This window comes from Zonotrichia albicollis, chromosome 19 (assembly GCF_047830755.1).
Source record: "Zonotrichia albicollis isolate bZonAlb1 chromosome 19, bZonAlb1.hap1, whole genome shotgun sequence".
Taxonomy (NCBI): domain Eukaryota; kingdom Metazoa; phylum Chordata; class Aves; order Passeriformes; family Passerellidae; genus Zonotrichia; species Zonotrichia albicollis.
In genome coordinates this window covers 3,499,874-3,512,189 of record NC_133837.1, presented here as the reverse complement: position 1 = coordinate 3,512,189, position 12,316 = coordinate 3,499,874, and the positions used below count along the sequence as shown (strand labels likewise).

The window sequence follows — 12,316 nt, the reverse complement described above, 5'->3', positions numbered from 1 at the left end:
TTTCAACCAGCAAGTGGCTGTGGGTGGCTGTTCTGGCTTTTACTGCTCTCCTAGGAGCATTCATCCTGCCCTTGCTGTAGGGAGAATTTTTTTCTACTTTTTGATTTATAGAACTGATGTTTATAAAGGCCTTTCTTCTGAGCTGCCTTTCATCTCCTCGCTTATACACATGCTTTGCCCAGGAGTTTTAAGCAATAAAAGGAAGTTCAGTTTGGCACTTGTCCTCCCTCCGCCTCAGGCAGTCTTACAGCCTTGATGTGAGTTGCCCAAGAGCTCGGTGAGAAGGGATAACTGAACAGAGCCCGTGGGAGTTTGCACAATCCTCCCTCTGCCGAAAAGCAGTGGGGAAAAAGGGTCAGGGCACTCAGTGTCTCTTGGAGCTGTACTCCCCCGAGGGTAAAATCTAGCTTTTGTTATCTGAACACCGCCTTTCACTCCACATGGGAGGTAACTGCAGGCTCAGGCTTGTTTCTTGTGGGCAGGAAAACAAATCATTTGTTGCAGTAACACCAAGTCTTTGCAGAATATTGATCCCATAGTAGATGGGCATTTAGGCTGAGCTATTTTTCCTCTTTAAGGCAGGGATTTCCCCATTATACACTGCATTATACACAGCCTCTGTGCTATGCACCCTACGAATGTACCTTGGCCCTGTCCCTCCTGGTTGTCTCCTAATGTTGGAATGGAGGGGCTGAAGTCATGGAGAAAGGCAGAGAGGAGATGAGGAGGGAGAGAGAGCATGGAGGGCTGCCTGGGGAGGAGACAGCACATTGGGAGGTGGCTGCTGGAGTAGAGAGAGGTTTGTAGGAGAGAGAAACCAAGGTAGGAACTGCAGTGCTCAGGAGCTGTGGTTCAAGGGGAGATTGCTGCATTTCCACCCATGATCAGACCTCAGGGAAAGCCTTAATGATTTTAAAATTATTTTCTCTATTGTTGCTTCTCTTGGCTCATTGACCTCCCCTTGGCCTCCAGCACAATGTCTCAGTGCTTCTACCCTGCCTGGTTTGTACTTCTCAAACCCATCCTTGCTCTCCTCCTTCCCACCTGTCTCAAAGTTGCAGTGGGGCCATCTCCTCCCTTCTGTGGTATTGCCTTTGCACTTCTCCCCCCTCATTTCACTGGTAGCTCCTCTTTTTATTGCTGCTGTTTCAGTTCCACAAACTCTTTGCATTCCAGCTGTCAGAGATGGAACATGTACAGATGATTGCTGTTGTAAACACAGAACATTCCTTTGTGGACACCTCAGTTACAGCTTAGCTTCTCTGAACTCTTCTAAACAGTTTTCATTCTGCAGGATTAAACTCTTCTCTGCTGATTGTTTTGGAGAATGACCTCTTTCCTTTTTAATTCTCTCTTTCTCATTTGTTTGCTCTTTTCAGCCAGTTGGGAGAATTTATCTACAAACTGGTTTGGTTGTGTTACTTCACAGCTATTTATACTTTTTAATGTTGCAGAAAGACCAAGCCCAGTTGCCATCTCTCCGTGAACTGCAGAGCCCATGTTCTGTCCAGGCATGCTGATGTATCTGTGTAGTTTGCAGTGCAGGTGAATGATGGTAGGGCCAGGCTGTGCCAGCTCTGCAGGGCTGGTGTCCCATGGAGGGATGGAGGCTCTGCCTGTTCTGCCTGCTGGTGTAGACACACATGTGTGTGCCCTGGGGGTACCAAGATTGTCCATGTGCCCCAAGCCACTGCATAAGCTTTCCAAGTCCTTTTGGAAGTCTTCCTGATCTAGACCCACTGAAGCAGGTGCCTGTGGTTCCCACTGGTGCAGGAATGTGCATCAGGTATTCCCAATGCCATTGGCAGGCTGATAATCCCTCCAGATGGAGAGAACTGTAGTGACAGGTTATATTAAACAGCCTCTTCTTTTTTTTTTTCCCAGTGCCCTGCACACAAAGACGCCCTCTGTGTCTCCCAAGGTGACCACCAGCTACATCCAGGGACCCACAGACATTCCCCTTCTGGACAGGACCGTGGGCCAGTGCCTGGAGCAGACTGCGGAGCGCTTTCCTGACCGCGAGGCTTTGGTCTTCTGCCGGGATGGCGTTCGGAAAACGTTTGCTCAGTTCAAAGAGGAGGTGAGTGCCTTCTTCATCCCTTGGGTGATTGGGTGACAGCAGCAAGTGTGATGGAGGAATGGGAAACGTTTCTCAGTTTCATTGCTCAGCTCAGGACTGAGAGGAGGTGCGTGTGGCCCTTCATGCTGGTGCAGAGATGGGCGTGTGCTGCCTTCATCCTTCTCCGAGCCTTGGGATGAAAGCAGAGAGGTGGGATATGCAAAATGCTGACATCCCATAATGAGATTTCATACTTAAAAATTATCACACTCATTTGAAGGATTATGGGCTGAGTCATGGTGCTTTTCTCAATTGGAGTAGACTCCACCTTTTGGATTAGTCACTCTGGCTATCTGAGGTCCTGAGTATGGGGAAGATTTTTATCCAAGCATGAAGGCAATGGAGCAAAGTAAAGGGCTAGGGCTCCATATCATATGCACAGATGTGTGTGGGTGTGGGCATATATGAATATATGGTTCTGTGTTTTTGGAATGGAGGGACTAACTACCTGGAAAGTTTCTAATAAATGTATGATATGATCTTTGATAGGAAAGAATTGTTTGGTAGGTTTTTGGGCTTACTATGGTTTTGGTCACATCCATTCACATAAAAAAGATTAGCTGCATTCACCCTAATTTTAAGAAGTAGGCTGTAATTCAGAACTAAATCAAATTGTTCCTTAAATTCATATGTCCTGCAAGGCAGATTTTATAAGTTTAGAAAACTTAACAAAACTATAAAACCTTTCCTGAATGCCTCAATGTATTTATACATACATTTGTGAACCTGAAACATGCCTACCACACTGCAGAATAAAGTAGTTGTTAATATAGTGGCTGAACTTGAATTAACGAATCACAGAATCACAGAATCATTAATGTTGGAAAAGGTTTCAGAGACTGAGACTTTGGCTGATCACAACGCTGTCAAATAGGTCAGAGTACTGAGTGTAACATCCAGGCATTTCTTTAAGGCCTCCAGAGACAGGGACTCCAACATCTTGCTGGGAAGTCCTTTCCAATATTTCATATTTAACCTTTTCAGCGAAGAAATTCCTCCTGTTTGTAGCCTGACCCTAGCCTGGTGCAGTTTGTGGCCACTTCCTCTCATCCTGAACCTTGTTACCCGGGAGCAGACCCTGACTGCACCTGGCTGCACTCTTGTCAGGATTGTGGAGAGGAAGAAGGTCCCCTCTGAGCCTCCTTTTCTCCAGGCTGAGCCCCTCCAACTTCCCCAGTCACTCCTCACAGGAGTTGGGAAGACAGGAACCCAGAACGGGCCAAAAATCACTTGATAGAATTTTCTTCACCCAAATCATTTTGGAAGTGGTACCCAGAAGGGAGGTAGATCCAACAGTGTGGATGGGCCCAGCATATGGGTAAGGCTTGGTCCTAAGTGGAATTGATGAGAAACTTGGCAATAATAGTTTGTGGGCAAGAAGTAACTTGCAACAACATAATTGCCTGCAACAGCCTAACTTCCTTCCTGCTTTGTTGTATTGTTATTTTTATGCTTTCAGTCAACCTCAGCAGGGGCTGCTCTGTGCTCCAGGCTCAGAAGCTGCTGCAGGCAGGGGCTGATGGACTGTTCTGGGGAGACACAGTCTGGTGCAGTTCAGTTACAAAGATGATGCTTTTTCTCCAGAAAGCAGTGCCTGGAGACCAATATCCCCCACTGTACGTGATCCCTGGGCTCTTGTATTTTTCAGGTGGACCAAGCAGCAGCTGGACTTCTGGCCCTTGGCCTGAGGAAGGGAGACCGGCTGGGAATGTGGGGACCCAATAAATACGAGTGGGTTCTTATGCAGTTTGCAACTGCCCAGGCAGGAATCATCCTGGTAAGGAATTTGCTTTAGCAGTCTATTGGGAAAGGAAATAGACAAAGAAGCAATAGGAAATACTGGAGATTAAAGTTTGTTGGTTTTTCCATGCTCTTCTCTGGCATGTCATCTATAGCTGAATCAATTATTTAAGGAAGACCTGTGCAGCTCTTTGCATCTTCATCCTCCACTCTGTAGGGAAGCAGGCTGCAGAGGGAGGAGGAGAAAAAAAGTGCTGACAACAGCTGTTAATAGGAGATGTGCTTTTCTCTACAGGACCATTTTTATGTGGGATGTTGCTGCCCTAACCAGTTACCAGCTGGTTAGATCCCTTTGAAATGTATTGCTCCATGGAACAAAGGCTCACTTAAAAATCTCATCCAGGCTGCATAGCCCTAAAGCCAATTGTCATTTGATAGCATGACCAAAATAAACCTTATTTAGGCAGTGTACTGTGCTGAGGTCTGTACCCTGCCTTCTGCTCCATTCCCTCCACCCTGGTTCATTCCAGTGTCTGCAGGAATAGGGTGGAAGAGTGTGGCTCAGTAGGAACCTGTGGGTGAACTTAACTCAAGTGGCCACTTTGTGGAGAGCTGGGAAAAGGTGTTATCACACTTGTCCATCAAGAAACTCGACTTGCACAAGAATTTTGGTCTAGTTTAGTGGATTGGATCAGCTAGATCAACTGGATCAACCCCTGTGAGACAGGAGGTCTGGTTTCTGTTGCTGAAGCTCTGTTTTGACTATGTGTCTTCACATAAATCTCTTTTGCAATTGTTTTCTTTCACACAAACACAGAATTCAGATATATTTTCTGTGAATGTGGAATCCCTGTGGTGGTGAGCTGTTAGTTCTGTGTTGGAGGAGAGGCTCTGAGTGTGGCTTAACCCTGGAGGAACTTTTCTGTTGGAATCTGTGCTAGGGGGGAGCGTGTTCAAGGCAAGAAGGTGATCAAATTCTTCTTTCTGGCTCTTCAGGTATCTGTGAATCCAGCCTACCAGGCCTCTGAGCTGGAGTTTGTGCTCAGGAAGGTTCGTATGGCATGAGCTGTGTGTGGAAGGGGGTTGGTGGGGACATGGTGCAGATGAGCTGCTCAAGATTTGGGTGTATGGGAGGAGCTGGCTGGAGAGCAGGGCTGGTGTTGGATGTGCACAGGGGATGGAGCTGCAATTCTGTGGCCACATTTCCAGCTGTGGCTGCCCCCCTGTCTGATGGAACCTGCTGTGTCCTTCTCGTCCCTCTCTCTCTGCTAACAGCCAGGTACTGCCAGTACTGCCCCAATCCAGCCCCCACTGTCAGCAATCATTTACCAGGGAATGGAGGAGAAAATGTAGAACTTGATACCTCCTCTTTGCCCCTCCTGCTCAGGGCAAAAATCACCAGCTGGGATCTCAACCGTGAAAGCAGAACCTCAGAAATGACCTCATTTTAACCTCAGAAAGGACCAGTCTACTTGGTAGCTTGATTTCTCCTTCCCAGGTTTGCCTGAGGCTGGCTGGCCTTGGATTTAAGCTGGTTTAAGTCTTAGGTATTGCCACTGTTTAAAATCTCTCTGCTGTCTGATCCTGCTGCTTCACCTACCCTTGAATACCTGCCTGGGTTTGAGTTTGTGACGTGCAGAGCCCTGATAAATTTAAACTGTTTAGGCTCCCTTGCTCAAATAATGAGGAATTCAGGTTATTAAGTATTTCATGGCTAAAAATTAAGCAGCTAATTTTTTCATTGTGATTTGTTCAGCTATAAATGAAAGGCTGATATTAGAAGAGAGAGAGCCACTTCTGAATGTTCCCAGCACCACCCAAGTTATTTTTACCTAGAAAGTGGACAATTTTTAGCAAAATTCTTTTGTATCAGTAACTGTGTAATGAGTTGTTGGGCTGCAGTTTCAATTCTTGTTGCATCCTGTCCTTAATCCTCTCAGCAGTCCTGCTGGTTCTCATGCACTGCTGCAGTGGAGCACCATCTCCTCCAGGCTGGATGTCCTTGGGCTTCTCTGTCCTACTGGAATGTGCAACTCAGTTCTTGCCTTTTTCCTCAGCAAGGCTTTGGTTTTCATCTCCTCTGATTTTCTTCTCTAATGCAATCTGGAATGTTGATGGGATAAGAGCAGAAATGTGCTTCAGCTCCATTGGGAATTGCTCCTGTCTTGCCCTTCCAGATTTGCCAGCATTCCCAGCTTTATTATGCACCTTTGACACTGGGATCTCTGGAGTTCCTCATCACCCTAAGGATTTGTCTGTGTTTGTTTATTTGCATAATAAAATTTCGGAAGACTTTAGGGCTTTTCCTGTTGGATCCTGTCCATCTGTGCAGTCTGATTGGTATCTCTGGAAATATGCTTGGAATAACCATTCCTTGGATTCCTACTGTATTTCCAGGGCTTGGTAAAAGCAAACTGATATCGAGTTTTCATATTTTACATTCTTTGAAGACAGGTCTGCTGCCATTCAGGTTGAGACCATGTGGGAGAGGCCCAACCAGAGACTCTTTATCTTATACAGCATCAGCCCTTCAACCTGCCCTCCTCTCCCCACACAGCATCTGTTTTTCAGAGCTGGTTCAACCACAATTGTAGTTTAAAGGAATTAGTAGTAAAAAGTTGCAGAGGCCCAAAACAGCCTCAGTCCCCTGAGTTCTGGGCAGCCTGTTCCAGAAAACAGAGCAAATGTTTATCTTCCTTTCTGACAAAGCCCAGAGGGTACTTACAAATAATTTATTGGAGTAGCCTTTGTCTCCTTATTTCCCAGACTCTGGGAAAATAATGAGAACAGCTGAATAAATATGTAAATAGTTTATTGGACACAAATACATTGTTTGGAAGATGAAAACAGTTTTGCAAATCTGGGTCAAATTCAGAAAAATCTTCACTACTGGAAAAGAAACAAAAATTCTTGGAGTAATTAAGGTGTTTTGTTTTGGGATTATATAAATGTAAGAGTTGAATGAAAAATGTTTTCATTTTCAAAATAGCTAGTGCTTTAAAGAGGTGGAAAATTCTTAGGAAAAGGAATACCTCAAAAATTCCGCAAAAAAACTTGGCTTGATTTAAGAGGCAGATTTTAGAAGTCCTTGTTTTTCCAAATTTCCTCAAAAATCCTCGTTCCAGATCAACACAAATTAATTTGTTTTAACTTTATTTATTTATTTATTAATATTTTGGGACTGGGCTTTTTTTTTTTAGATTTGAGACTCATAATCTGAAAAATCAGTTGTTTGCCTTGTGCTCACAACGAAGGGTGTCAGTCCTGGGCAAGGAGGGAACCTTAGGCTACAGCTCTAATTTCTTGTCCAGCAAAAATCATCCTGAATCCAGCACTGAGGAAGAGCAGAGCCCTGGCTGCACAGCTGGATCCAGGCTTGGGAATTCCCAAAGCACTGCTTTGGGAATGCACAGCTGTAAGGGCTCCTTTGCTTCAGTCATTGGGGAACTCCCTGTTCCTGTGCTGGGAGTGGCTGCTCTTTATCATGTCCTGACCATCAACCCAACAAGGCTGTTCATGAGTTTCTGTCTTCCTTCACAGGTTGGCTGTAAGGCACTGGTGTTTCCCAGTCAATTTAGAACACAGAAATACTATGATATTCTAAAGCAGTCATGTCCCGAGCTAGAAAAATCCAGTCCAGGGGGAATAAAGAGCAAAAGGTGAGTTAGGAGCATCTGCTGTCTTTGCACTGCCCTCCCAGCCATGTCCTGCCTTGTGTCCCCTCAGCTGCACAACACAGGTTTTGCTGAAGAAACACTCACAGGAGGTCTCATCTGAAGTTAGGCTGGCCCAGAGGTTTGCCCTGACCAGTGTGTGCCTGTCTGGGCACTTTTCTCCTTGTTCTTTTCTTGTTGATGGTATTTTTCTCTCTGCCAGGCTACCTGACCTGTCCATTGTCATCATGTGTGACTCGAAGCTGCCTGGCACCTTCCACATGGATGAGGTGGTGCAGGCTGGGGACAGCAGCCACCTGAAGCAGCTCAGGGCCGTGCAGAGGACGCTGTCCTGCAATGAGCCCATCAACATCCAGTTCACTTCAGTAGGTGCCCTGCCAGCTCCATGCCCTGGGCTTGGCTTCCTCACTGGGAGCACAGGCTGCAATGCCACACATCACATTTTCTTCCTGTTTCCCTATGAGACCAAGCTTCCAGCTTTTGCAGGAGGGTGGAAGAAGTGTTCTACCATTTCCCCTTCTTCCATTTTTTTGTTCAGCCCTTTGTCAAGGGCTGATGGGGATGAGACAGTGCCAGGTGAACTCTGTTCAGCTGAAATTGGGCGATTTTTTGGGATTCGGATGCTGTTAAAAAAGTAAAACCAATCTCCCAGGTCTGATAGGAGAAAAAAGGGGAAGATCAGCCCAGAGTCTGCCAGGAGGAATCTCCCCTGAGCTCATCCTCAGAAAAGGTGGTGTTTTTGCATAATTCCCTGTGTCTTCCAGGGAACAACAGGAAGCCCTAAAGGAGCCACGCTCTCCCACAGGAACATTGTGAATAATGCCTATCTGGTTGGTGTGAGGCTGGGGATCACAGGCCAGGTGGGTTTGGTGGGAACAGGGTTTGGGGAGGCCTCCACTGCAGTGGAGAAACCACATGTGGAGAATGCTGGTGTTTACTCAGTGGAAGGGCAGGATGTTTTACTGCAAATGACATGGAGGGATATTAATGCATAACATTTTGCATTTCAAGGGAGTTAATTGAGCTTTCATTTTAGTTTCGTGTGAAGGGGTTTTTTTTTTAGGCAAAAAAGCTATCTTTTTATGGGGGAAAAACATGAAATTAATCACTTTTCATTTTGGTGAATACTCATTTCAAATAATTACAAGACTCTGGATGTTAGCTTTGTATTCTGTTGACTGAGGTTTTAATTTGATTTACAGGACTTGGTTTCATGTCATGTTTACAGTCTTATAACTCTTATCAGGATATGACCTCTCTTTTTGTGGTTTCTTAAAGAAAATGTTAAAGACAAATATTTTCTTTTGAAGTTCTGAAGTACTTATCTCTAACACATCAGCTTTGATCCAGAGAATAGATGCGTTGTTTCAATCAGTCTTCAGAGCCTTTGGTGATTTAAAAAAAAAAAAAAGAAAGTAAAATGAATAGCATGTGCCAAGTCCTGCACATTTCGTGCCTCTCACAGCACTCCCATTCGTCTCTTTTGGTATATAATGTAAAAACAATAGCAAACCAAGGAGTCCAGCAAAGAAGAGACATTGCAAAATTACAGGATGAAATATTGACATAAAAAACCTCCCAAACTGATTTTTATTAAAGGCAGGATGTGTCAGTTGTGTTTTCAACTAACAGGAGCACAGTGGACTGTCAGATTTCCAGCCAAGGGGATCAGGAAAAATGTCACTGCTCAGATCTTTGCTCTTCAGCAGGGAGATGGGCAGGACACACCCTGGGAGGTGTCCTCTCCTCTCCTCTGCTCACTGTTCTCTGGTTGATCCCAGGAGCGTCGCTGTGCGCTCCCTGCGCCTCTCTACCACTGCCTGGCGTCGGTGGGAGGCTGCATGGTGATGGCTCTGCATGGCACCTCCTGCATCTTCTCATCGCCCAGCTTCGAGGGCAAGGCTGTGCTGGAGGCCGTGTCTCGAGAGAAGTGAGAGCCTCTTTTGCTCAGGAGCAGTTCTTGGCCCCGTGGCTCTGCTCCTTCCCTTGCCCCACCTGCCAGGACCTTGCTTGTGCTCTTCTTCCCACAGTGGGAGAGGCAGATTTGCTGCTGCACTCAATTGCCCAGGTGCTTCAGGAACCAAAGTCTGCCTTTTCAGCTGTGCTTGGGAGTGTGTCATCCTTCTTCTGAAATTAAGGAATCCTTCCTGTCACCATAGGGCTTTGCTTGGGAAGCATAGTGCTGTCTTGGTTTGCTGTGGCTGCTGTGTTTTCACAGCTGAACACCTGCCCTCCTTTTCCAAGTCCAGCTCTGCTGCTGGGACAGTGTGTCCATATTGTTCCTCAAGTACAGCTTGGGAAAGAAAAGATGCTGTCTGCATCACACATGTACATAAGTCTCTGTATTTTATGCAGATGTATGTCTGTGTATGCTGATGAACAGCACATCTGCTGTGCCTGCCTCTGTGCTGCTGCTCTGCAGCCCCAGATGGGACAGGAGGGATGGGACAGGATGGGACAGGACGGGATGGGTGCTGAGCTGGGGCTGCCCCAGTTTCCACCTCTGCAGCTTTGCCTTTTTATCCCTTCTTTCTCAAGATGCGCCTTCATCCTTGGCACACCCACCATGTTCATAGACATACTCTCCCAGCCGGACTTTGACTCCTATGACCTGTCAACTCTCCAGGGAGGTAAGTCCCAGAATTCAAATGGAAAGATCCTGAGAACCAGGATATTCCTGGTTCCCTGCTGGGAGGCCATATTTTTAGTTTTGTGAGCACACATCTCTTCTGATGGGAAGAATTTAGTTGCATGAGCCTTGTGTTTCCCCCCTGTTAATTTGATGCTACATTTCTTTTCCTTGGGGAATCCTTCCATCATTATGTATTTTAGGACTCCTTCATCTGAAGGCAGTCTAGGGAAGGACCTTTCTATTTTAGCTGCAAGGGGAGGTGTCTGGAAGAGCTTGATTTTCCTCGTCTCTCCAACCACCACCATGTGGCAGCAGATGCTTTCTGTGTCTCAGACCAGTGCAGTCCGTAAAGCGGAGCCAAGCTCAGATTTCTTCCTCAGACCTGAAGTTTCCTGCTTGTTTCTGAAGTCATTCATCCTCATGCTGGAGGGTGTAATACCATGTGCTGGAGCTTCCTCTCTTGTCCCAGCCCACCTTGGAAATAGCTGGGCAGACCACCAGTCCTTTTGAGGCAATAATAGTACGGAGAGGAGGTGGTGCTGGAGCATAAGGAAATATTTTAGCAAGTTACCTAATCATCTCTGCTATGTGCAAAACAATCCTGTCTTCATCCTGTTCCCCACCAAAGCCCATCTATTACCCTGCTCCTTTGCTCTGTCATCCTAGGTTGGAACAGGTGACAGTGGGATCTACCCTCTCCCAGAAGGGCTGCTCTGTGCAAGGCAAGAGGAAAGGTTTTTGGTTTTATGGTGATGATCAATGAGAGTGTTTGTCCCACTATAAAACTGTGTCTCTTTCTGCTATGAATCTTTCCACTTTTGGGGAAATGTAGGTTGGACTAGGTTTGAGTTATAGAGTTTATTTTCCAGTTGAGAAAGGCAAATTGGCCTTGCTGCAGCCTTTGCTTCTAGAACAACTAGGATCTGTATAAAAAGATTTAGGAAGTATTTTGACAGGAACCAGTGTATCCCACAGGTCTTGTCAGCATTAAATCTGGGAGTGGAGAGCCATTTGAGGGACCACTCCTGGGAATAAATAGCTAATTTCCAAGGTATTTTCCTCTTCCTTCCAGGAATTATTGGAGGTTCTCCTGTTCCCCCTGAGCTCATGAAGACAATTATGACCAAGATGCACATGCCAGAGGTTGTGGTGAGTTGTGGTGGCTGTGACCAGACCTGCAAGGGGTGTTGGTCATGGTGAGATGCCGAGTTGGGGTTCTCTGGATCACAGTGGTACCTGGTGGTCCTGGAGCTGCTGGGATCAGGCTGAGGAGGGAAGGCTCAGAAAACCTGGAAAACAGAAGTGGGGGTTCTGCCTGGTTGCTGCTGAGGTGTCTGGGGAGGAAACTTCAGAAGAAGACAAGGCATCACATTCAATGTCATTAAGTGAAATTCTGCTGCTAATTCCAAAGCTTTTACTGACATTCAGTTGTACACACTGCCAGGATTATGGTGGCAGAGGCAATGCTGGTTCATGCTGATGCGAGTGGGTGCTTATGTTCCTCTTGCTGTGGAGCTGTCAAGTTTCTTTGCCCATCCTGGATTTCCTGTGGATGTAAAACCTCATTGCATGGTTTTTGTCATGTCTGAGTCAGGTGGTGGCAATGGTGCCATCCACTGCTGCACTGCTAGAAGGGCAGCAGAGCTGGGCCAGAGTCCTGCTGCTCCACCACGCTGGGCCTGTGCCAGAGCCACCAGCCTGTGCTGCATGTGGAGGACAGTGACCCTCCAGGTGACACATTTCCTGGGCATGTCCTATGCATGCAGAATGGCTGAGCCAGAAAAGGACTAGTTTGTTTTGCCGTAAAGGAGATTAATTTGTTACCATGCTGCTCCCCAAGGCAGAGGAGGCAGCCAGTGGTGATGGATAAACATGTGGCTCTGGAAGGCAGATCAGGCTGGTGGTGTTGGCAGGCCCTGACTGCACAGCAGTGGGGTTTTACAGGGACAGCTCTGTGCTCTGCCACAGACCAGGGGAATCCAGGGCATCCATCCTGAAGCTGCCTTGGATGCAGCCAGGTTTTTTTCCCGGATATGATGCTCTTAATGCCAAGCTGGAAACACCAGGGTTGGTGCTGCTGCTTGAGCTCTGTCAGGTGACAGCTACCTATTTTCATAGTAAAATTGAGTTTGGCCTCACAAAATATTTTCA

General features: G+C 46.5%; 1 protein-coding gene across 2 annotated transcripts in view; it reads left to right on the top strand.

The window, feature by feature from the left end:
• ACSF2 (acyl-CoA synthetase family member 2) overlaps positions 1 to 12,316 on the top strand; it is a 38,019-nt gene that overhangs the window by 4,124 nt on the left and 21,579 nt on the right. For both annotated transcript variants that reach the window (XM_074555235.1, XM_074555236.1), the window contains exons 2-10: positions 1,885 to 2,080; positions 3,768 to 3,896; positions 4,856 to 4,909; positions 7,400 to 7,518; positions 7,736 to 7,898; positions 8,298 to 8,393; positions 9,315 to 9,463; positions 10,072 to 10,163; positions 11,238 to 11,314. In XM_074555235.1, the coding sequence (XP_074411336.1) occupies positions 1,885 to 2,080; positions 3,768 to 3,896; positions 4,856 to 4,909; positions 7,400 to 7,518; positions 7,736 to 7,898; positions 8,298 to 8,393; positions 9,315 to 9,463; positions 10,072 to 10,163; positions 11,238 to 11,314 (1,075 nt within the window). The remainder of the gene's footprint in view (positions 1 to 1,884; positions 2,081 to 3,767; positions 3,897 to 4,855; positions 4,910 to 7,399; positions 7,519 to 7,735; positions 7,899 to 8,297; positions 8,394 to 9,314; positions 9,464 to 10,071; positions 10,164 to 11,237; positions 11,315 to 12,316) is intronic.